The following is a 27210-nucleotide window of genomic DNA, read 5'->3' on the forward strand; positions in this document are numbered from 1 at the left end:
TTCCAGATTAAATGAGAGTAAAGAGACAGGACAAGTAAATAAGTGTTATCTGGGATTTTCTTTTGCTACATAGGACATTATTGGGACAATTAGAAAAATCTGAATATATTCTGTAGATTATTTAATAGCAATAGATTTAATGTTACTTTCCTGATTTAATAAGCATGCTTTATGTAAGAGAATGTTCTTGTTCTTAGAAAACAATCACCAAAGTAATAAAGGGTAAAGGGACATTATATCTGCAAATGATTTTTAAATGGCAAGTGAAAAAAAATGTGTATATATATGTGTATATATACATATGCAAAAATGTGTGTGTATATGCAAAATATACAAAACAGCCCTGACCGGTTTGGCTCAGTGGATAGAGCATCGGCCTTCGGACTGGAAGGTCCCAGGTTCGATTCCGGTCAAGGGCATGTACCTTGGTTGTGGGCACATCCCCAGTAGGGGGTGTGCAGGAGGCAGCTGATTGATGTTTCTGACTCTCTATCCCTCTCCCTTCCTCTCTGTTAAAAAAAAAAATCAATAAAATATATTTTTAAAAAATATACAAAACATGTATGAATATATATATATATATATATATATATATATATATATACACACACACACACACATACACACACCACTTAAGAGAGAGAGAGAGAGAGATAAAAATCATAAAGTAAATGTCAGATGAGATAAATGTTAATATTTAGGGAATCTGAGTGAAAGGTATGGGGGAGTTTTTTGTCCTAGCCTTTCAACATTTTTGTAAGTCTAAAAACATGTTAAAATAAAAAGTTAAAAGAAAAAAGGCACATTATTAAGGAGGAAGTGATTTAAATGGAAAACTGTACTGAACCTAGGCATTAGCATGGGGGGATTAAGCTCAGCATTCTAAGAGGACATGAAACAAGGCTATCTATATATTTAATCTTTCTTTTCAGACAGAAGTTCAGGTGAGGCAGAGTTTGTACAATGCTGTATTTTATTATATTTAAAATTTGAATTTCTATCTTAAGAAATTATCCCTCACTCTGATTCTGTGTCAATGTCATGGTACAATATCTAGGAAACAATGCTTGGGGCATTTTGAGGATCCAGTAGCTATTGGTAGCTAAGAGTCTATTATCAGTGTAGGCAGAGGCAAAAATAGATTCCCACACACCACAAAGTCTTACATTTCATTCTTAAATATATTCCTAAAATAGAATATAGTTATGATCAGTAGAAAAATAATTATGTTGAAAACTCCTTATGCCACATATGAGATATTAGATCGAAAAGCTCAATCCTGCAATTTCTTGAAAAGAAAAATTAAACAGTGCCAAGAGAATAAGTCAATCTCATCAGGATACATTTCACTTAAAGAATGTGACAAAAGTTGATGTTAGTATTGCTTCAAAGGTGCTAAGAGAATTGGGAAGTGAGGAGAGAGGAAGGAGGCCAGGGCAGGTTTCTAGAAAGGGTTGCTGGCCACATCAAATTTTACTTTGCAGAGGAGATAAGGTCATTATAGTGGGGATAGGAGTGGGGAGTGTAAGTGTAGAAACCTTGTGTTAATGAATATAAATAAGTGGCAAAGAAAGTTGGTACTACCTTTGCCCATTTTGCCCACATCAGAAACCAATTCCCATTTGAATTATTTCCCTGAACTTTCATTTCTGTCAATAAACTAACAGGCAATTATGGTTTGTGGAAAACCCTGTCATAGAGCTTTCTCCTCCTTCTTCCTTAAGAAATCCAAGGCATTAAGGTGGATACATGAACTTTAGGTGTGAACCCACTAGAAAGGAAGGGATACAAAGTCCTCCTCTACAAAAAGTTGATAGTGTTTTAGATTAACTGACTCAAAACAACAAAGACAAATTTGCTGAAAACTTTTAGGATTTTGATCATTATTTTCTTCTTAATATTTAAGTGGCACAACACACACCAAACATTTGAGTACGGTGGAGAATAACTATTTTTTTAAAAATATATTTTATTGATTTTTTACAGAGAGGAAAGGAGAAGGATCGAGAGTTAGAAACATCAATGAGAGAGAAACATCGATCAGCTGCCTCCTGCACACCCCCCACTGGGGATATGCCCTCAACCAAGGTACATGCCCTTGACCGAAATCGAACCTGGAACCCTTGAGTCCGCAGGGTGACGCTCTATCCACTGAGCCAAACAGGTCAGGGTGAGAATAACTATTTAACAAGATTAGCTTTAAGTAGAAACCAAGCGGAGCAACCCAGCTGTGGGACAAACAGGAACAGAACAGTCCTTTGCAGCTTCAATGCCATTCCTCTGGTTTCCCTAATGGATTCATAGCTGTCTGAACTTACCGCAGGTCTGGGCTAAGTCCCGGTGGCACTGACAGCAGGCTCTGGGAGCAGAGTTATTGAGCTGAGGTCTGTCAAAACAGGCCAGTTCAGAACCATTGTACTGAATATCCTGTGCTCTCAGAGACCCTAAAGGAGGGGGTGAGAATTCTGTCAGTAAAGACAATTTCCTCTTTAAAGGACGTCCTTCACATCATAATACAGACAAGTACCATCCTAGCATTTGTATTTTTTTTAAAGAAGGCTATCATTCACATTTTAAAATATTTCTTCTTACACGAAGGCACAAATCCTATATAATAAAAGTGTAGTATGCAAATTGTCCCCTCGACCGGGAGGTCATCTGGGAGTTTGACCAGGGGGGTGGGGCCAGCCAGGGGAAGGGAAGGAGGCCCCAGCCAGCAGTGGCAGTGACAGGAAGCCCTGGCCGGCAGCGGCGGTGGCAGTGGCAGGCGACCAGGGGAAGGGAGGGAGTACCTGGCCAGCAGCTGGCAGCTAGTAGGGACCCTACCAGTGCACAAACTTTGTGCACTGGGCATCTAGTATGAAATAATTTGTTAAGAAAGCTTGAAATGGAAAGTACTTATGTTGCCAGCACTTAGAGTAATTTTTATTTTTGCCTAGTGGCACAGGGACATCTCTGCTACCCATCAGTCTGCTCCCTCAGGGCTAAAAAGACTGTGACAAAAGACTGTGAGATCTCTTTTCATGTGCTCTCTGTGCCTTAAACAGCTCCTTGATTCTCGTCTTATTCAAGTCTCTTGTGGAACACGAAAACGACAATGATGATAATTGCACTTCACCAATGCTGAGAAATAGAAAGAGCTCAAAACTTACAGTTGGGTTTCTTCTCCATAAATTGTCTCTTACAATAGATGATACAGAGAATGAGCAGAGCAAGCAGGACAGTAGCCAAGGCACTGCAGATAACAGCAGCCAGGGCTGTGTCTCTCGGGCTGGAGGCTGTGGATGGGATCTTCACGAGGTTGACCTTACTGGTACCTGAAAACCAAACAAATGGAATCAGTGCTCTCAACCACCCAAGAGACTCAGACACTTACTAGTACACTGACCTCAGCTGTCATTATTAACAATGGTCTTCATGCAATATAAATCAAACCCCAGGAACTAGTGGGAGGTATGTTAAGATGGCTTAAGCACTCCCTCCTCCTAGAAGATTTCTTGACTACCACAGCTCTACCCTGAACCCCAAATTGTGTAATGTGCTGCTCCTTCATTCCCACAACACACAAGCCTCAACACTGTATTGCAGGAAGGTGCTTTTAGGTTCCCTAGACCAGAACCATTTGTGAATTTATCATCTTTATCTCTGTGTCCCCAGTACTTGGCAATGTGTTTGGCACATAGTAGGTACTTCATATTTATTTCATTTGAATCAAGCTACCTACATTTTAAAATAGACTGAACTATGGTATGCTTTTGGGGGCAACTTTAGGGAAAAACAAGAAGTTGGACCATTCATGACCTTACACTAGGTCCCCAATTTCTGACACAGTAAATATTTTTAAATCTTAGCTGTTACATTACTGAACAACATCTAAGTTGTGGAGAAAACACTGACAGCATTGTTATATGATGGAGAGGCATGCATACTAATGTGTTAAAGCATCAAGAAGAGATTTTGTCTTCGAGGATAGTACTGCATCATGGCTAAGGGCCGAAATCCGGGGAATCCTACTGTACAGGTCAACTTCTAGATGTGTGACCTTGAGCAAATTACTTAATGTCTCAGAGTCTCAAGTCCACATCTGTTCAAACAGAGGTAGAAATAGTACCTGCCTCACCTTGCTGGTGAGAGGATGAAATGGGTGATCATAAAAGCATTTAGAACAAGCACTGTACCCAGTGCTATATAGAACATTAGCCATTGTATCAATGAAGATCGCAGTTGACACTTTATCTTTGGGTACTGGGATGGACAAACTCAGTTTAGAAATCTGTATTCAGTGAGGTCCCATTTAACTAGCCTCAAAAGAATTTGAGAGATGGAAACCTAAACAGAGGTGCCGGAAGCCGGTCCATCCTTGCTGCTTGACACAGTCGCTGCAGGAAAGAAACATCTGCACAGCATATGTTTCAAGGAACCTGGCATATATAGCATACTGTTCTTAATATGTTTGCTCCCCTTAGCGCTGTGTGTTTTAACCAAGGTCACCTCTCCAAGAAAGGTTGTTTCCCCAGGTAGGAATTTTTCCCTGAAGTCAGGGAGGGGATGCCTCTCCTAGAAAGGTTGTTTCCCCAGGTAGGAATTTTTCCCTGAAGTCAGGGAGGGGATGAAACTCCTTAACTAAGTGCCAGGCGGGTAGTTAATCACTATAAACAATCATGCTTAAGCTACATAATCTTTACTCCCTGGAATGGAGATAAGAAACGCCCTAACCTTTGTAATAGAAATTGACAGGATTAAAATCAACTGGTATAAATACGGATGTAACAAGACAATAAACAGCAGAACTTCGCTGGAGATTCAGACCAGAACTTGGCTGGAGATCCTGGCTAGAGATCCTGGCTAGGCTGCTGATCAACTGAACGCTGTCTCTGTGTCTTTCCTTCTTCGCCGACTCCATCCACACCTTTGGGGACCCCTGGACCTGCTGGGGTTGGACCCCGGCACAGAGGAACAGCTATGCTTTCTTTGTCTCCAAGTAACTGCCCTTAAGCTGAGGTAGGACTCCATTTTGCTCCCTTCAGTTGCTCCCAGCTCCTTAGCAACAACCGGCAGAAGCTCCCTGCTGCCTCACAGAAGCATGCGCCACTCATGTAATTTTAAGTTGTCTAGAATCCACATTAAAAAGGGAAAAATAAACAGGTGAAATTAACCTTTTTCTTAAGCCAATTATCTTCAAATATTATCATTTCAATGTGCACTCAATGTAAAACTTACTGACATCTTTTGCATTCTCTATTTTTATATAAAAATGTCAAAGCTGGGTGTGATTTCACATTGACAGCACATCTCCATTTGACCAACCATATTTCAAGTGCTCACATGTCACATATGCCTAAGGCAATCATAATGGACATTGAAACTCTAAAGATTCAAGGCTGGCATGCGTATTTATGCAACATGGCACCTACAGGCAAGCCAACTCAGTAGCTGATACCTTTCTCCCCATTCCTTGCTGCAGACTAGAATCAGAGAAAATGTCTTGGGTTAATATTATTGAATCATAAATATAACAGGAATGACTATCTTGTAACATTGAATCTTGGTATTTCTAGGCTCAATAAATCTGAATCACACTAATAAAAGTTTCTTATTGCCACCTGGAAAGGCAATTATTTGTTCAGGATTTATATATAAGCTATATTCCTTGGATAAACAGGAATCATAAACTAATCACACATTTTGAAGAATGTTTGTGAACATGGTTAATATCTTTAATCTCAAACACTAACAAATAGATAACTGACAAAGAATTTATATCCTATGCAAGTAAAGTAGTAGGCTTCATTGAAGGGGAAGTTATTTGGGAAATAGAAGAATTATGTGGGCCAAATGGGAAAGTTGTGGCAAACTGCCATCTCATTTATGTTTGTGAGCAAGGCAGTTTATAGGAATGAGATCAGGTCCCTTAGCTTATACTTTCCTTTAAACAACCTGGCTCTAGTTGTCATAAAAATGAAGTATAATACATGATGTGAGTTGAAGATATCAAAGCTTCTAACCAATGTTGTAACTATTAAGGTCATCAATTAACATAGTATTGGATATTCAAAAAACCTTACCGAAATAGGGATTTTAATTTAATGATTAGAGTTCTGTAAGTTCTTCTTGTTTAAAATCTTTCTAAAATGTATTAGTCAACTTATTTACCTTCAGATAAAAGGAACTCTTTCTGACTTATAAACAAACTAAAATGCCCCCAAATGGAAAACAAATTATTTTTATTTTTTTAATATGTTTCTATTGATTTCTTAGAAAGAGAGGAAGGGGAAGTGATAGAAAGATAGAAACATCAATGAGAGCGAGACATTGATCAACTGCCTCCTGCATGCCCCTTACTGGGGATTGAGCCCACAACCCTGGCACATGCCTCAACCAGGAATCGCAACATAACCTCCTGGTCCATAGTTCAACGCTCAACCATTGATCCACACCTGGGCAAGAAGTTTTATTTTTAACTTGATGGTTGTGATTCAGGATTTATTTCCCCATGCCAATCATGAAAGTCTTGCTAATATATATTTTCCCATGATTGAAAACTACAACTGTAATTGCAATATTATAGAGTTTCCATAATAACATCAATTTTAAAGGAAATAAGTCCCTTTTCTCTATGCCTTTCCAGGGCAGTACATCTGAAAATGAAAAGAAAAATGCAGCTAGAGGAGAACCAAGATGGCGGCATAGGTTAACGCTGGAGTTTGCTGCTTTGAACAACTACTTCAAAAGTGAAACCAAAAAACGGAACGGACATCACCCCAAACCACAGGAACGCTGGCTGAGTGGAAGTCCTACAACTAGGAGGAAAGAGAAACGCATACGGACACTCAGAGGAGGCGCAGTGCTGAAGTCAAATTCTGAGGTGCGGAGTGCGAGGAGCGGGCTGGCGGCGGAGGCCGCGGTTGGCGTTTTCAATCGGGAGGGAGTTGCAGAATCTGAGCTCCAGATCCGGGCGAGTCTTTAGGGACCCAGGCTCAAACGGGAGAAGCGGGACTGTCTGGCTTCGGTCAGAGCGAGTGCAGCTTTCTCTCTGAGCTTTGCAGCGGGTGCTGGGACTCAGAGAGGCAGAGCCCCTGGGGACAGGACTGAGAGCCGCCATAACTGCTCTCTCCGGCCCACCCTGTTGATCCTGTGCGACCCGCCCCGCCCAAGCCCTGCACACAGGCATTTGCCGGATAGCCTCAGGCAAAGGCTAGATTAGCACCTCCCTAGAGGACAGAAGTTCTCTCACTGCTGACACAGCTGATTCTCATAGCCACTTGGCCTGGAGGTCAAACCCTCCCTGGTATTAGCTCCAACAATCAAGATTTAACTATAAGACTTCGAACAAAGACCACTAGGGGGTGCACCAAGGAAGCATAACAAAATGCGGAGACAAAGAAACAGGACAAAATTGTCAATGGAAGATATAGAGTTCAGAACCACACTTTTAAGGTCTCTCAAGAACTGTTTAGAAGCCGCCGATAAACTTAATGAGATCTACAAGAAAACTAATGAGACCCTCAATCTTATATTGGGGAACCAACTAGAAATTAAGCATACACGGACTGAAATAACGAATATTATACAGACTCCCGACAGCAGACCAGAGGAGCGCAAGAATCAAGTCAATGATTTGAAATGCGAGGAAGCAAAAAACACCCAACCGGAAAAGCAAAATGAAAAAAGAATCCAAAAATGCGAGGATAGTGTAAGGAGCCTCTGGGACAGCTTCAAGCGTACCAACATCAGAATTATAGGGGTGCCAGAAGATGAGAGAGAGCAAGATATTGAAAACCTATTTGAAGAAATAATGACAGAAAACTTCCCCCACCTGGTGCAAGAAATGGACTTACGGGTCCAAGAAGCGCGGAGAACCCCAAACAAAAGGAATCCAAAGAGGACCACACCAAGACACATCATAATTAAAATGCCAAGAGCAAAAGATAAAGAGAGAATCTTAAAAACAGCAAGAGAAAGAAACTCAGTTACCTACAAGGGAATACCCATACGACTGTCAGCTGATTTCTCAACAGAAACTTTGCAGGCCAGAAGGGAGTGGCAAGAAATATTCAGTGATGAATACCAAGAACCTACAACCAAGATTACTTTATCCAGCAAAGCTATCATTCAGAATTGAAGGTCAGATAAAGAGCTTCACAGATATGAAAAAGCTAAAGGAGTTCATCACCACCAAACCAGGATTATATGAAATGCTGAAAGGTATCCTTTAAGAAGAGGAAGAGGAAGAGGAAGAAAAAGGTAAAGATACAAATTATGAACAACAAATATGCATCTATCAACAAGTGAATCTAAGAATCAAGTGAATAAATAATCTGATGAGCAGAATGAACTGTTGATTATAATAGAATCAGGGACATAGAAATGGAATGGACTTACTATTCCTGGGGGGGAAAGGGGTGTGGGAGATGCGGGAAGAGAATGGACAAAAATCGTTCACCTATGGATGTGGACTGTGGGTGGGGAGTGAGGGCGGAGAGTGGGGCGGGAACTGGGATGAGGGGAGTTATGGGGGGAAAAAAAAGAGGAACAAATGTAATAATCTGAACAATAAAGATTTAATTAAAAAAAAAAAGAAAAAAAAAGAAAAATGCAGTCGTTTTACCACTCAATTTTTGACACCTATATAAGAAAAGGCACTTTGTTAACTCAGACACACCCTCAGAAAGTCCCCATGGGAAGTCAAGTTCTGGAATGTATGCTCTTGTTTATATGTATACGTTTATGACACTTATAGCAAACATAATCTTTTTATTGGAAATGGGTTCATTATTCTTAGGTTCAATTGTCACACAGCAATAGATACATAAAATTGAAGCTATAGCAAAACAACCTATCATTTGATTTTGGAACAACCCCAGAAATTCATTCACATAAATTCCTGTTAAAAGCCTATTTTCTCTTTGACTTAAGCAGAGAGAAAAAGGCGGGGAGGAGGTTGGTACTAATTACATGAAGTGGTGTCTACACTCTATTAAGTTCTGGTTAATTTAGATGTTGCTGAGAATTCCTCAGAAAAAGGTTTATCTGCTACAAACTAAGAAATATTGCTTTGCTGACTTGTGGCTGTTGTAATTATATTGAGATTAAATATTCTTCCCACCCACATGCTTTGACTAAATTCTATGCCCATAGTTCACCAAGCATACTGAATGTTAGTGAGGAATTTTCCCCAAACCTTATTAGGATGTGGACCGTACTTCTGAAGAACTGGGAATAGGAATACTCATATTCTTGGAAAGTTTTAACTTTTCTGGAATACAAAGGCATCTCTTACCCTAACCAATTAAGTTTTTAAATTCCACTGTAATCTTAGCATTACCTTTTGGCAATTTATTTCAGTAAGAACTGTTTTCTTAGCTTACATTTTACATCACATTACATACATGACATAGGTTCATTTTTATATTATACATTTCCTTAGCTCAACTGAGGTACTGAGTATCTATTATACATAAGACATCCTACAAGTCATTCAGTACGTTGAATGAGAATCTGAATAGAAGAAAACAGAGGTCACCAGAAAAGTTTAGCAAATGTTGTTATAAAGTCCACTGTTACCCTTTGAAGTAACGAGGTACACAAATCCAAATAGCAGAGATGCTCTCCTCACATTTCACCTTCTGAAAGGTAGCTGGAGAGATTCATATGTTGAAGAGATCTGTGTTATTGGACTCTGACTAGTCATGGAAAAGTCTTGGAAGAGGAACTTGTTTTCAGACCACATGGTTGACTGGACATCTGTGTGCTTTCATACATCTGTACATTGCTCACACACTTTCAGTGATTTAACCTTCCTACCAGTGAGGCAAAGTGCTGACAGTTATTGCTGATTCTCATTTTGTAGATGAGAAAACCAAGACTTTTAGTGCTTGCTCAAGGTTTCACAGCAAAGTGGAGACTGCTTGAGAACTGGAATAAGGCCTTTTGATCTTTTCCAGTGGATCAGTGTTCCATGGATGCATGTAGCTTCCAACAGAGTAAAACATTCTGGGAGATAACAATAAGCAAAATGTGGCTCAAGTCTGTTTCTGTGAAGAACATGCTCAAATCTGTGGCTCTGTGGGGAGAAACCAGCCAGGCCACAGGAAGATCATGGGACAGAAGACCTGTTCACTTGTGCATGACAGCTGGTTTCCCCAGTGCTTCTGCCCTGAAAGTTTCAGCAACCCTCTGCCTCCGTGTGGGTCTCAGTGTCACATAATGAGCTGCCATGAGGAGGTGTGCCAGGAATGGGCACACTGAGCAATGTTGGAGTAATACTGAAGTGGGAGGAGAGAAAATTTTATGGAGGTAACTGAATCTGGAAAGGGCTGGTTAGAGAGAAAGAGATGGGAAAGGCTTGCAAAGATGGCTGCTGAAGTGTCAGGCTGGGCAGTGCACTCTGCCTGGGTTTTCAGGGCCATCCCCTTTGTGTAACCATAGCTCTGCTTTCTATGAATCTCCCTACATGTTTAACCATTCCAACTTCCTAACAGACTATGTTTAAGAGTCTCCTGCTCTACCGATTGAGCTGTCTGGGCAACCTAGCAGACTATGTTTAAAAACCTGCTAAACAAAAGGTCCTTCTTCCCAGACTATACTTCTAACAAAGGTAGGTCTCTGTTCAGGTTTGGAAGGAAGGAAATGGGTCTCCAAAATGAGGCTCTCACCCCTTTCTACGCTGGCCATGAACAAGACTTTGTACCTCTGAACCTCAATTTCCTCACGGGGACGATTAAACAGTGGCTCATTATGCAGACACCAAGATCCACCATGGGAATCACTGAAAATTTATCTTAGGGCTGATGAACTCAGTGTGAAACTAGTTTCCATATACACTTGGACAGGACAGCTACTGAGAAGTCCCATGATCTCTCTCATGGTCTGGCTGATTTCTTCCCACAGAAATAATCATGACCTTTATATTAAAGAATAAGATGAAGTAGGATGTGTGTTTCACTACTTAGCAATTTATATTTCCAGTTTGAGCTGCTTTCCTGAACAGTAGATCCTTATATCCAACAGTCTATTGAACATTTCACTTGGACGGAGATGTGTCTTAAACACAACATATCCAAAAATGAGCTCTCCATTACAATCATGACCCACTCTCTTCCTATCCCTCCAATACCCCGTGGCTCTCCCACAAATTTTTGCCACCTGTCATTACCTCTTTGTGCAATTTGCTGCTGCTGCTTCAACTGTTGTAGGTCCTGCTTCAAATGTCACCTATTTAGTGAGGCTTCCCCACCAAACTCTAAAATCACCATCTCTCTCCAGTGCTTTCTATTCACTTCCCTGCACTTATCCCCATATGAGACTTACATATTTAACTTGTTTGCTTCTTGTCATTCTCCCATATGGTGGGAATAATAGAATTCATCTTGCTTCCCCAACACATCCACCTGGTTTGTGTTTAAGCTGGGTCCAGCAAGAGCTCTCATTTTCCAGCCCCCTTTGCAGCTAGGTGTGGTCATATGTCTAAATTAGAGTCAATAGAGAATGATGGGGGAGGGATGGTAAGCAGAAGTGATGAGTATAGCATCTGTGTCATCTCCAATTTAGGTACAAATTTCTTGCCCAAGAATTCCCCTTCACTGTGGGATGGAAGCTGGAAGCTGCAGCAGCCTAATCTTGATTCTACAGATGAGAAAGATATCAAAAGGCTGGCAAAGCAATAGGGAGCAAGAAACTTGGCCTCTCAATGATGTGCTGCAGCAGAGCTGCACCACCAGGCTGATGGGCTGGACTGTCTGAATGGAAAGAGGAACTTCTATATTACTGAGGCTATAATATTTTGGGGTTTCCTTATTACAACAGCCCAGTCTTTGCCCTAACCAATTGAATCCCTCCCTAAAATATAAGTTCCACAAGGGCAAGGATTTGGGCCAGTTCACCACTGTACTTCTAATAAGTACAAGATTTCCTGGCACACCGTTTGTGCCTGATAAATATTTGATAAATGATTAAATAAATTAATGTTTTTGAAAGCAACTGAAAAACCCCAAATATTCCAACAAATTTATTAAATGGGGAATTGTTCAAACAATCATATGCAATTATGTAATTTGACTTTGGGTCGTAAACACACAATGCAATATACAGATGGTGTATTATCTCCAATAAATTTAATTTAAAATATTTAAAAGATAAAATTATGCTCAAAGCATGCTTGTCTTCTATTCTTCCATCTTTGGCTTTGTAGGACAGTACAGATGGAAATAACATGAGGCAAATAACAGGTTCATTTGCATGCACTTATTTTATACAGTGTTAATTTGACTATGGATGAAAAAGCAGTGTTTGCTCAGATCTAGCAATACATAGACTTTGCCTGGAATGAATACTAAAAAAAATTTAGCCTTCTCCAATCAATTCTAATTAGCATTTTATGGATTCATCACAAAGGGATCTTATTTTAGTTATTATATACCAAATGTAATCTTATTTAACAATGCATACATAGTGATGGCAGATTTATAATGAATTACCAAAGAACCTAGAAAAGGGGAGGACCTTCTGGAGATCAATCTCATCTTCCACAGAATGCTGCTTTGCTATAAATTTCAAAAATGGATTATTAGGCAAGTTGGATAAGGGAACAACTAAGCATTCCTATCATTTTATCAAATTAGGCATATTAACTCTACCTTTAAACATACCCTCTTCCCCTATTCAGAAGTATGAATAAAATACCATGAGCCTCTAGGAACTGTTAGTACAGTAGCCTATAATTATGTTTTGTGGAAAGTTATACAAATGATCATCAATACCATAACAACTACCATATACCAAACACCTACAGGGGATAGCCTTTCCATACTGACTTTGAAAATGTCACAATAATCCCATGGCAAAGGTTCCATAGATGAAGAAGTCTGTACATATCTATAAATACTTTTTTCATTTCAAAATGACATCAGGTGGTTGGGTCTAGATTCGATCTTGGGTTGTTTGACTCTAAAACTTATGCTCTCCCCCCCCGCCCCCATAAATTATGCCATACTCTTTCCAACCATTTAGAGCAAAAATTATACTAAAATGTGAATGATTAGTGGTTCTTATTTTGTACAGGCCAATAAACTCTAGTTAATTAGTTAACATATACAATATAACGACCTAATTTAAAACACAAATAGAGCTTTACAAATTCAGTCTGTCTTACCCCCACGATTAAAGAGGCTGTTGCAAAGAAAAATAACATATGATTTTTAAAATTTCTTTTTTAAATGTTATTTTTATGGTCAATGTAGTATAATTAGATTAGTATCAAAACATAGTAGAGAAGCACAAGTTGTAAATGAACTAATTATGCTTTCTGTCTGAACTTCCATTTTTGAGCTTTCACCAATGCCTTGTGTTTTCATCAGTGTTTAACACATGAAGACATCACATCAGGTTTCTTGCTGTATCACATATCCCTCTGGAAACACCAACAAAATTGGAAATATGAGCATTTTGACTCATTGATGAGTTAAAATTCCATATTTTGGCACATGGAATTCCATTAACAATTAGTTCTGGACTAAAAGCATATGATTGAGACATTTTCTAATAATTTTCAGTAAAATATTTTATCTTGGACTTTTATATTTGTTTCAAGAAAACTACAATTCAACCCATTGCTTTTTGTGCTTTTCCATCACCATCATCACCAACAAAAAAGGCCATGTCGAATAAAGGTTTAACAAAATTAAAACCTGAAAATCTACCTCTAGCCATGTTCTTTAATTAAAGACAATTATTAACAAAGAACTCCTTGCAGTCTTACTGAGGAAAGCATATAGTTCTATCGTGCAAGCTTTATCTTGTTAATCTAAACTGGTTAAATAAAAATACCTATGGTAACACTCAACATATGAATTCCAGATGTATCACAAAAGAGTCTGCCAATAAACAAAATAGTTTAATTTTTTTAATCCACTTTATACCAAGCACTGGATGAGCATACAAAATTAAGTGTGTATCATTTAATTCTTTTCATTCTAAACACTTTGGTCTTAAAACTATGTGGTCTGTTTTTCAATAACGGATAGAAATATTATTCCTAAATGAGCCTTTTTTTTGTTTACACAACTAATAAGTAAATAAATAATAATAATAAATTGGACAGATTTGCCAAATTGCAGTTAAAATATGTAACATAAAATTTACCATTAGTGACATTGAGTACAGTCACAATATTGTGAACCATCACCACTAAATTCCAGAACAGTTTCATCACCCCCCAAAGAAACCCCATATCCATTAAGCAGTCACTACCCATCCCTCCTTCTCCCACTTTTGGCAACCACTAATCTGCTTTCTGTCTCTATGGATTTTGCTTATTCTGGATATCTCATATAAATAAAATCATGCAATATTATGTGGCCTCTTGTGTCCATCTTTTTTCATTTAGCATCATGTTTTCAAGGTTCATCCATGCTGTAGCACATATCAGAACTTCTTTCCTTTTTATGGCTGATATACATGTATCCCTTACTTTTGGAAAATTTTTCTTATGCTATATTGATTTTACTAAAGTCCTGCATTAGTATCTGTTTTTGGAAACCAAAAGAAATCCAAAGAGCATTTTTGCTTTTATGAAAAAAGGTGAAAGGGGAAAATAGCATTCAGCATTTGTTATGCAGTGCCTCATAGATGCAGCAGCACCCAGATCATTAAGAGTGGCACCTGCCCTGGCCAGTATGGCTCAGTTGGTTGAGCATCGCCCCATGTACCAAGAGGTCACAGGTTCAATTCCCAGTCAGGGCACATGCCCGGGTTATGGGTTTGATTCCCACTACGGGGCATGTAGAAGGGAGCCAATTGATGGTTCTCTCTCATCGATATTTTTTTCTCTTCCTCTCTCTCTAAAATCAATAAAAACATATTTTAAAAAATAAAAATCTTTTTAAAAAGAGTGGTGCTTCTAAGCTCTTTCCTGGGAATCACACTTAACATCTCAGCATTGAGCCGTCAGGACTTTGAACTGTGTGAGCATCTGTGCTTTATCTCAGTTTATTTTGTGCATCTGTTAGCAAGATGTGTCCCTAAAGTAATTGCTTCTTAGTTTTATGCCATTTTGGCTTACAAAGGGTTTCATAGGAAAGCTCTCCTTTTGGGTATTGGGGGAAACCTGTACCTCATTTTGTTTATCCATTCATCAGATGATGGATATTTGGGTTGTCTCCAACTTTTGGATATTGTGAGTAGTGCTTCTATGAACATTCATGTACAAGCTGTTTCCATATATTTTTAAACTTTTCACAGAGATACATAGGAATTGTTCCACATGCTATCAAAAGATACATTACTGTTATTACACTACAGCCATGGTCGGCAAACTGCAGCTCACGAGCCACATGTGGCTCTTTGGCCCCTTGAGTGTGGCTCTTCCTAAGCCTTAGGAGTATCTTAATTAAGTTAATAACAATGTACCTACCTATATAGTTTAAGTTTAAAAAATTTGGCTCTCAAAAGAAATTTCAATCATTGTACTGTTGATATTTGGCTCTGTTGACTAATGAGTTTGCTGACCACTGCCTACAGCATTAAGTTCATTAATAAGTCAGTCATATATTCAGTGTTATTACACTAAAACATTAATTAATGTCAGGAAATATACTTATGATGGTTCAAAGAACTAAGAGAAGAGTGAAGGGGGATGATGCCAGAGAAGCTGGTCAGGGTAAGTTCACGTAGGGATTTATAAATGGTAGTGAGGAGTTTGGTTTCTATTCAGTGAATAATAAATGATAACACAGTACACATTCTTCTCAAGTGCATGGGGAATATTCTCCAGGAGAAACCATATTTTAGGTCACAAAATAAGTTTCAATAAATTTAAGAAGACTGAAATCAGACAGATTATCTTTTCTAATCACAATAGAATTAAGCCAGAAATCATTAACAGAAAGAAAACTGGAAAATTCACAAATATGCAGATATTAGATAATACACTTTTAAATAACCAAATGGGTCTAAGAAGAAATCACAAAAAAAATCATAAAGTACTTTGAGATGAATGAAAACAAAAATATAAACCAAAACTCATGGGAAACAGAAAAAGTAGTGTTTAGAAGGAAATTTATAGCAGTAGATGTCTACATTAAAAAAGATCTAAAATCAATAACCTAACCCTTCAACTTCAAGACATTAGAAAAAGAGCAAACTAAACCCAAAGCTAACAGATGAAAAGAAATAATAAGGATTGAAGCAAAAATAAATAAAACAGAGAATAGAAACACTATAGAACTAATAAAGCCAAAAGTTGGTTTTTTGAAAAAATAAAAATGGACACAACTTCAGATTGACTAAGAAAAAAAAAAGATTCCAATTTCTAAAAATCAGAAATAAAAGAGAGGACACTGCTACTGACTGTAAAGAAATAAAAAGGATATAAAAATATTATTCAAACTGTGCACCAACAAATTGGGTAAACTACAAGAGATGGACAAATTCTTAGAAATACATGAACCAACAAAACTGACACAAGAAGAAAATAAAATAAAAATAGACATAACAAAGAGATAGAATCAGTAAGTAAAAAACTCCTGACAAAGAAAAGCCCAGGATTAGACGGCTTCACAGTGAAATCCACCAAATATATTTTTTAAAATTAACACCAATCCTTTTCAAACTCTTCCAAAAATGAAGAAACAACACTTTTTAACTCATTGTATGAGGCCAACATTATTCTGACACCAAAGTCAGATAAAGGCATGACATGAGAAGAAAACTACAAATCAAGATTCCTTATAAGTATAGATGCAAAAATTATCCTCAACAAAGTAGTACTAAATTCAATTCATAGCATATTATATGATTACTAGAGGCCCAGTGCATGAAATTCGTGCACAGCGGGGGGGGGGGGGTGGGGGGATGTCCCTCAGTCCAGCCTGCTGCACTCTCTCCAATCTGGGACCCCTCAGGTGATGTCTGACTGCTGGTTTAGGCCCGATCCCAGCAGTCGGACATCCCTCTCACAATCCGGGACTGCTGGCTCCCAACTGCTCTCCTGCCTGCATCATTGCCCCTAACTGCTTCTGCCTGCCAGCCTGATCACCCCCTAACTACTCTCCTGCCAGCCTAATCGATGCCTAACTGCTCCCCTGCTGGCCCGATCACCCACAACTGCCCTTCCCTGCTGGCCTGGTCACCCCTAATTGCCCTCCCTTGTGGCCTATCACCCCCAACTGCCCTCTCCTGGTCACCCCTAACTCCCCTCCACTGCCGGCCATCTTGTGGCGGCCATCTTTTGACCACATAGGGGTGGCCATCTTGTGCAAGGGCATGACAGTCAATTTGCATATTACCTCTTTATTATATAGGATACCCCACGATCAAGTGGGATCTATCCTAGGAAGGCAATGATACTTGATCATACAAAAATCAATCACTATAGTATCTATAATAGTATAAGCATAATATACTAATTAGACCGGATGTCCTTCCGGACAACCTTCCAGATGAATCCGGGTTGTGAGGGAAGTTGGCAGCCAGAGGGTAGCCCAGGTCCCGGGTGCCAGAGGGAAGCCAGTGCCAGCAGCCGGGGGAAGGAAGACTTACTCTTGCATGAATTTCGTGCATTGGCCCTCTAGTACAATAAAATGAGAGGGGGGAAAAAACACATGATCATCTCAACTATGCTGAAAAGCACTTGACAAAATTCAATATCTTTTCATGATAAAAACACTCAATAAATTTAAGACAGTCCCTGCCTGCACCCACCCTGAGCCAGTGGTTCTCCACATACCTAACACCCAGGGAGGCTTGCTGGGCACTAACAAAGAAGACAATGGCACAGCAATGGTGGCCAGGTTTGTACTGGGCTGCTGCTTCTGGCAGTGCTCTTACCCATATAGATTTATTCAAACTAAACAACTGTGCAACACTTTAAGTAATTCCACATAGAATACCTCAGCTGTCCCAAATTCATGAAATACCACCATCATGGAAAGTGGCAGTGCTCTGCGGTCAATGCCAGTCTCTTCATGATCCTGCTCTCCCCTCTACATCTCTACTGTTAAGAGACTCAGGCCAAGAAACATCTATACCTCTCCATCTTCTAAACCCAATCCAAATGGAATCTAGATTCCAGTGTGGCAAGGATAGAACAGGTTTTAATCAAATTACACCTTATTTGATTGACTGAGAAAAATTTGAGGGTCCTAAATTTGATTGCTTTGAAGATCATGTGAAGGGGTTGACTAGATAATAAGTGCCATCTAAATTTGCTGGAGTTTCAGGTACAAGATGAAGAGAGACAATATCCAAAATTAGTTAAAATATAATTTTCTTAAATGTGAAGGTTTGAGAAGGATGGACACAAACTCTACCTTGAAAATAAGAAAAGATACTATCATATCTAAAGATAAAGGTTGGAAAGTGGAAAAGAGACTCTTCATTTGGTTAATTAAATCCATAAGGCCATAAAACAAGTAATATAATAAGCTTACATAACTTTATTTACATGTATATTAGAAGGAACTTTCAGGTGTTACTGTAAATCCTCAATGTACTGAATCACAGTACTAATTTAATGCTGATAGTTTTAAAGTTAAGCTATCACTGTTCTCATGTGAACCAAACTCTTTCCCTGAGACTTTGGATTTGACATTGCATTTGATATCTTCTGTGTTAATTGACATGTGCCAGGGCAAAGATGGATTGGAATCTGTCCTAAATCCAATGAGTAAATTTTGCTTACATACTTATCACCTATTCCTATTCAACAAGGACACCAAATTCATGTAAACTGATTCCATTGGGTAGAAGTGCATGACCTCAACAGATTTAAAACACTTTTTTATTTCTGCATATGTTGATTAATTTTTTAAATTCCAAACAATGATCAGTTTTGAAGGTAAAATGAACAAATCTTGAAATTAAAATGGTAAATATGTGAAGGAGCCAAAACTGTAAATCAAGTATTTGGGAAGTGAAGACTGGACACTAGTGGGCATTAAATTCAGGAAAACTTTTACTGTCTTTCTGTAAATATTTAAAAAAAAAAAAACCTCTATGAATCAGAATAGCTGCACTTGAAACACTTTCTATTATCAGTTAATATTTTTGGTTATTTAGAATCTGGTCCTAAGCCTAAAATGGGCTTGATTCTAGAAAGTAAAGCTTTTCACAAACATCTCAATGCACAGAAAACTTTTAAAAAACAAACACTGACTAAAGTCTTATTTGCATGATCAAACACTGATACTTAGATGTTCCAGTGTCTAATATGGCCATAGTAATCTTGAAAACCAAAGACTTTTTTAAATCTTTAGATACCTACATGGGAACAACCATAATCCAATGAACCCAAGCTACAGTGTGTGTGAATAAACATTTATTTTTTCATACCTGCTTGCTATATATATATTTTAGATTATATACTGTGTTCGTATATCTATATTTTGATTCATAGTACCTTCTCATATTATAAAACTGATTGGCATTGAACACAAATTATACATAAAAAGAAGTGGTATAAGAGAAAAAAGATTAAGGATAAAAGAGAATTTCATCATGATAAAGGCCATATATTAAAAACTCACAGCTAAAATCATATTCAATGGTAAAAGACTCAACATTCTCCCCCTGAGATCAAGAAGATGACAAGGATACTCACTTCACCACTTCTATTCAACATAGTACTACAAGTCCTTGCCAGAGCAGTTAGGCAAGAAAAGGCATCCAAATTGGAAAGGAAGAAGCAAACTTATCTCTGTTGGCAAAGATAGCACATGATATTATGTGTAGAAAACCATACAGATTCCACAAAAAAACCTGTTAGAACTAATAAACAAATTCAGTAAAATTTTAGAATACAAAATCAACATACCTACAAAAATCAGTTGTGTTCTATACATGAGCAATGAACAACCCAAAAAGGAAATTAAGAAAACAATTCCATTAGCAATAACATCAAAAAGACTGTAATAATTAGGAATAAATTTAATTAAGGAGGTGCTAAACTTATACACTGAAAACCACAAACATTGTCGAAAGAAATTAAAGAACAACAAAATAAATGGAAACATATCCCATGTTAATAGACTGGAAGACTTAATATTGTTAAGATAACAACACTGCCCAAAAAGGTTTGATGTCCTCTCTATTAAGATCATAATGACTTTTTTCTTTCTTTGCAGAAATTTAAAAAATACCATCCTAAAATTTATATAGAATTTTAAGAATCCCTAATAGCCAAAACACTCTTGAAAAAGAATGAAGTTGGAGGATTAACACATCCTGATATCAAAACTTGCTATAGTAATCAGAAAGGTGTGGTACTAGAATAAAGACAGACACATATAACAATGGAACAGAATTGAAAGTCCAGAAATAAAACCATACATCTATGGTCAGCTGATTTTTGACAAGGGTTCCAAGACCATTCAGTGGGGAAAAACAGGTTTTTCAACAAATGATGCTGGGAAAATTGGATATCCACCTGTAAAAGAGAATGAAGTTGGATACTATCTCATTCCATATTTTAAAAATTAATTTAAAAATGGATTGAAGACTTAAATTTAAAAGCTAAAGCTACAAAATTCTTAGGAGACATATGGGAAAATGTTCATGACCTTGGACTTGGCAATGGTTCCTTAAACATATAGCAAAAGCACAGACAACACAAGAAAAAATAGATAAATTGGGTTTTACCAAATTAAACTTTTATGCTTCAAAGAATACCATCAAGTACATGAAATAACAACCCACAGAATGGGAGAAAATATTTGCAAATCATATATCTAGTAAGTGTTTAATCTAGAACATATAAAAAACCCTAACTTAACAACAAAAAGACAAATAATCCAATTAAAAAATAGATATAGCACTTAAATAGACATTTCTCCAAAGAAGGTATACAGTGCCAACAAACACAAGAAAAGATACTCAACATCATTAGTCATTAGGGTAATTCAAATCAATAGTACAATTATATACCACTTCATACCTATTAGGGTGGCAATAATAATAATAATAATAAACCAGAAAATAATAAGTGTTGGTAAAGATGTGGGGAAGTTGTAACTTATACTAGCAGATTGCTGGAGGGTTAGAGTTTGGCAGTTCCTCCAAAATTTAAACATAGAATTATTGTATAATTCAGCAATTTCACTCTTGGTATATACCCCAAAGCGTAGGAAACAGAAACTCAAATAGATACTTGTACACCAATCTTCATAGCAACATTATTTGCAATAGCCATAAGGTGGAAATGACCTAATCATCTATAAAGATGACTGGATTAAAATGGTATATGCAGGGTGTGGCAAAAGTAGAATTACAGTTGTTCATATGGAAAATACAATAAATAATAATACAAGAATAAACTGTTTCACATACTCACAACTATAAACCTACCTTTGTCCTACCCTGTATACACAATAGAATATTATTTAGCCTTAAAGAGGAATAAAAATTTAATACAAGCCACAACATGGATGAATGTTGAAAACATTATGCTAAGTAAAATAAGCCAAATACAAAAGAACAAATATTTATATAATTCCAAATATTTTAAAAATCTAGAATAGGCAAGTTCGTAGAGACATAAAGTAGATTAGAATTTACTAAGGGTGGGTGTGGGAGGGGAACAGGGAGTGATGAAAGGGTAATGGAAGTACATAGTGATGTTGCACAACATTGTGTGTGTATTTATATACCAGTGAACTGCACAGTTAAAAATGGCAAATTTTACCAATAAAAAAAGAATACTAGGAAGTGATTGGAAGGGTTCATGTGTGGAGGGTAACACTTTAGAAAGATCACCATCTGCAAGGTACTGAAGGACAGGTATGAGGTGGAAGGGTGTTGTAGTGATCTAGATGACAATGACGATGGCTTGGGTAAAGATTGGAGATGTTGCCATGGTTATATTTGAGAAACATTTGTTGTCAGAGCAATTGTATATACTGATTATGAGTCAGGTGAAAGTAAACATGGAATCAATGCTGGTGCCTAGTTTTTGGGGTAAACCACCAAGTAAATTACGGTTCCATTTACTGATTGGGATGGCCAAAACTTGAGGGACAGTGAATTTAACAATGGGCGGGGCGGGGGATAAAAATTTCTGGTTTGAAATCCTATTATCTATGCATGAGGAGCTATTGAGCTGGCATTTGGATATCCAAATGAGGCAAAAGAGAGATTGAAATTAGAGGTAAAAATTTTAAAAGCATGCGTGCATAATCTCCAAAGCTCGTGGACTGTTAAAATCACCTACAGGTACAGTGTAGATAAAGAAGCGGACCTGGCACAGAACACAGGAACACTCTGAAATTAGGAAATCAGAAGAGAGGAGCAAGCCTCTGAGATAAGAAGAAAGCAAGTACACATTTCAAGAAGCTTAAGGGGATGAGTTCTTCTGTTGCTTAAATAACTAGGCTACCTCAGAATATCTTATTTTGGGGATTATTTACAGAAAGCAAATGTTAACATTCTGGAGGAAAGTTAAACATATATGTGTTTTTTAAAAATGAGTGACCTTGTCCCTTGTAGCTGCCTGAAAATTTATTATTGAATGAATCTTTGAAAATTACACCAAGATGTAATTTTGAAATGTGATATCACACAAATAGGAGGAGCAAAGCTCAGTAGGAATTTATAACAAATAGTAAACATGAGTTAATCAAGGTCCCATTACTTAATAAGCAAGATTATATAAATTAAGAAAGTATCATTTTTCAAATGAATGATAGAAGGATTATACTAGGACTTGCATCTTTTTCTTAAGGAATCATTCTGAGCTTACTTTTGAAGTTTCAACCAAACAAGTATATATTTCTTTGGCTTGGCATCTCTGTTTACCAGCATCTAAGATTAATAAACATTGACCAATCTCTTCTAACATCTATGTCTAGAAACAAAAGTTCATCTTGCCAGACAGTTTTCAAACATTGAGGGTTGGGTTTCCAAGTTAGTGCTCTAAACTATTTTCACTGACTTTCCTTTTTGAACACATCAGAAAACAGTTCAGCTATGCAAGCATTTTTTCCTTTGTTGAGCAATAATGTAACATTTGTTTATAAATACAGAATTTCTAGCTTGATTTCCTCTTTTAAGTTCCCTCTGGCACTGCCGTAATTACCAGTTCTTTCATGATTTAATGCCAGTGAACCAAAGCAGAACTCCAAGGTAGCCCCAAGCTGCTTTCTTTTAATACTAATACAGATGAGTCACAAAGATGACTTATTATAAACAGAGCCCACCCTTAAGAAGTAAACTTTTATATCTTTATTTACCACTTGGTCAAGTTGTATCTAAGGGCAAGGCAGTGAGTTGTACATACAGTGAAATATAAAAGGTAAAAGGATACCCCCGGAACCAAAGAAACCCATGGTGTTCTACAATGGCACTGACAGCCTCTTCCACTGTGCAATTATGCAATGATTACTACTCAGGTTATTTAGAGCAATACAGATCAGGAGATCCTCAGATTTCCTCAGAGAGGACCTTTGAGCCCTATCTCCATACAGCAATTCTGATTTGATCAATTTGTTTTCCTCTGGGCTGCCTGCCCATTCCTGTTTTATTGCCATTCTCAGCCTGTTACCATGTTTGTTGAGAGCATATCATGAAGAATTGCTAATAGAGTCTATTTATATTCCTATTTTTCTCAATACCTATACTATACTATGTTCGATCCATGATTGGGAGTCTACAGATGTGGAGGGCTATCTGTATGTATTGATCTATGGCTATTTTATAGATAGGGGATCTGAGCATCTGCAGATTTTGGTATCCTCAGGGGGGATCCTAGAACCAAAAACTAAGTTTTGGGGGAGTCAAAAGTTACATGTGCCTTCCTTGGAAAAGTGTCTATTCAGGTTCTCTGCCCATTTATTTATTTTTTTATTAGATTGCTTGTTGGACTTATTAACTACATAGCAACAGATAAACAGAAATATAAACAAACACTAAGCAAATATAATTATTTTGCATTAAATGAATGCAAAAAAAGGGGCATTGAAGGAAAAAAATAGGAATGATATTCTGAAAGGAAGACAGAGAAGAATCCTATATCTTCTAAAAAATATATAAACATATAGATATATTTGTATATATAAATATGTAAATACTAGAGGCCTGGTGCACAAAAATTTGTGCACTCGGGGGGGAGGGAGGGGTCCCTCAGCCCGGCCTGTGCCTTCTCGCAGTCTGGGACCCCTTGGGAGATAACGACCTGCTGGCTTAGGCCTGCTCCCGGGTGGCAGAGGGCAGGCCCAATCCCTAGGTGCAGCCCCTGGTTGGGCTCAGAGCAGGGCCAATTGGGGAGTTGGGGCACCGCCCCCTGTCATGCACAGAGCAGGGCGGATTGGGAGGTTGCGATGCCACCCTCAGTCATGCTCAGGGTAGGGCCGATTGGGGGGTTGGGGCACCGCCCCCTGTCACACTAAAGGCAGAGTCGATGGGGAGGTTGTGGCGCCACCCCCTGTCACGCACAGAGCAGGGCCCATCAGGGGGTTGAGGAGCTCCCCCCATCACTCACAGAGTAGGGCCAATAGGGGAGTTGGCACACCGCCCCCTGTCACACACAGAGCAGGGCGGATCAGGGGATTGGGGCGCTGCCCTCTATCACCCACAGAGCAGGGCCGATCAGGGGGTTGGGGCGCCGCCACTGTCACACTCAGGGCAGGGCCGATGGGGAGGTTATGGATCTACCCCATCACACACAGAGCAGGGCCCGTGGGGGGGGGGGGGGTTGGGGCGCTGCCCTCTATCACCCACAGAGCAGGGCCGATCAGGGGGTTGGGGCTCCTTCCCCTGTCACGAACAGAGCAGGGCGGATAGGGAGGTTGTGGCCCCACCCCCTGTCACACACAGAGCCGCAGGGCAATCAGGGGGTTTGGGCGCTGCCCCCTGTCACGCTGATCCTGGTGCCAGGAGGCCTCGTGGCTCCACTGATCCCAGTGCTGGGAGGCATATTACCCTTTTACTATATAGAATAGAGGTCTGGTGCATGGGTGGGGGCCGGCTGGTTTGCCCTGAAGGGTGTCCTGGATCAGGGTGGGGGTCCCCACTGGGGTGCCTGGCCAGTCTGGGTGAGGGGCTGAGGGCTGTTTTCAGGCTGGTACTGAAGCTCCCAACTGCTCCTTTCTTTCTTTCTTTTTTTTTTTTTATTCTGGGCCAGCTTTAGCTCTAAGGCTCCAGCTCTTAGGCCTCCGCTCCTGAAAGCAGGTATCTGGTTTGTTTCGGTTCTCGAAACTCTGTATCAACTCCAGCTCTGAGATCCCAGCCGGCTGAAAGCTGGTTTCTGGAGTTTTGTTTAGCATCTGTATTTGTTACAATGTTTGAAATTGCAGGCTCAGAGGCCTGCAGCGGCAGGCGGGGGACGTTGGAGTCCTCCGTCACTGAAGCAAGCAAGCCTCATGTTAGTTTCAAGCTGCCTGGCTGCCGGCTGCCATCTTGGCTGACAGTTAATTTGCATATCGCCCTGATTAGCCAATGGGAAGGGTAGCGGTCGTACGCCAATTACCATGTTTCTCTTTTATTAGTGTAGATATACACTAGAGGCCCGGTGCATGAAATTAGTGTGTGTGTGTGGGGGTGTCCCTCAGCCTGGCCTGCACCCTCTCCAATCTGGGACCCCTTGGGGGATGTTCAACTGCCGATTTAGGCTTGATCTCACAGGATCGGGCCTAAACTGGCAGTCGGACGTCCCTCTCACAATCCGGGACTGCTGGCTCCTAACCGCTTGCCTGCCTGCCTGCCTGATCCCTCACTAACCCCCCTGCAAGCCTGGTTGCCCCATGCAGCCTGCTGTTCAGTTGTTTGGTCTTCCCTCACTAACCCCCCTGCTGGTTTTGTCACCCCAAGCAATCTGCTGTTTGTTCGTTACTGTTACTGTGATGGCGTCCCAGACAATTTTCATATTCCTCTATTATTAGATAGATTTATCAGGTTCTACTGCCAATATTTAAATGGTCTTGCCTTATTGTAAATTATGGCACACACACAAAAAGATCAATTACATGGACATTGACAACTGCCTTCATGAACAAGTTAATTTGACTTAATTCATTCATGAAGGTGGATCAGTGACACTCAAATGAAATCTTCAACATTCTGGATTGCCAACATGGGAAGAGAAATATTCCTATTTGAAGAGAGTATAGAAGACTATCTGACCCAGCATAGCATTTATAACCAAAAAGATATACTGACCAATGGGAAATTAGATTTACTGTTGGTAATATTTATCCCATGTCTATTTTCTTTCCTTGACTTTCCCTTTTTGTTTTTACTTAGAGAATCAAACTCTCACTCAAAGTTAGGTACATTTTAGCAGTCAAATAATTCTGTAATAGTCTTTATTTGTCAATAAGCTGACAGTGTGAAGTTAAGGAGAAATTTGGCAGTTTCTAATTCTCATCAACACAGGTAGCAAAATTTCCTGACTTAAATTACTAACCTGTGTGATTACAAAAACTGATTTTTAAAAAATAAGGCAGAAGTCACCATGTCTCTATTGGTGTGTATAGACATGGGCTTGGTTCCCTGTACAACTGAGACCATTATCTTCCATTGAAAGCCTCCTCCTAAACATCCTCCCATGGCATGATTTAAAAGTCCTTGGGCAGCCAAGCTCCCTTCTCCTTGGAGAGAGTACTCTCTCTGCTTCCCCATTCCTCGATGGACTGGTGTATTAGACTACTGTAAACATTGACTATAAAGTACATTGATGGTACATAACAACTTAAGTACAAAGCATTGTTTTCCTGCCAATAAAGTTTTGTTGGGGGAAAAAACCACAGGATCATTATTCATTCTGCCTGCAATAGTATTTTGTATTTCAATTGCCAGAACCATGCTGTTTTTAGAATATCCTTTCATATCCAGCAGTGTATACTGCTTTGAAAACCATCTTCCCTAATACTTGCGTCTCTCTCTTTTCCTTCCCTTCAGCAATGACCTTGGTTCTGGCTCATCACCTCCTCCTCAACTGCAAGGCCTCCTAACAGGCCTGGGTCCTGCCAGGTCAGGCCATGCCGACTGCTACTCTGCTGCCCAAATTGGCCACAGGAGCGAGTTTTGTATTTGTTTAGGAGCTACCTATGAAATAAAGATGAAGTGTGGACTCTGAGCGCCTCATTCTTTCATGGTTTGCTCCCCAAAACTGAAAAAGAGACACCAGGGACAAGGGAAGGACAAATGTACCCAGGGTGTGTATATGGTTGAGCATAGCATGGCTCCAGTACTATGTTGAATAAGAGTGGTGAAAGCAGACAACTTTGT

General features: G+C 39.1%; 1 protein-coding gene across 3 annotated transcripts in view; it reads right to left on the bottom strand.

Annotated features, from left to right (window-relative positions):
* TNFRSF19 (TNF receptor superfamily member 19) overlaps positions 1 to 27210 on the bottom strand; it is a 99754-nt gene that overhangs the window by 14303 nt on the left and 58241 nt on the right. For all 3 annotated transcript variants that reach the window (XM_036300092.1, XM_036300094.1, XM_036300093.1), the window contains 2 exons: positions 3153 to 3317; positions 2319 to 2444 (listed from right to left, as the gene is read on the bottom strand). In XM_036300092.1, coding sequence (XP_036155985.1) covers positions 2319 to 2444; positions 3153 to 3317 — 291 coding nt within the window. The remainder of the gene's footprint in view (positions 1 to 2318; positions 2445 to 3152; positions 3318 to 27210) is intronic.

Source organism: Myotis myotis, unplaced genomic scaffold (genome assembly GCF_014108235.1).
Source record: "Myotis myotis isolate mMyoMyo1 unplaced genomic scaffold, mMyoMyo1.p scaffold_m19_p_3, whole genome shotgun sequence".
In the NCBI taxonomy this organism is placed as follows: domain Eukaryota; kingdom Metazoa; phylum Chordata; class Mammalia; order Chiroptera; family Vespertilionidae; genus Myotis; species Myotis myotis.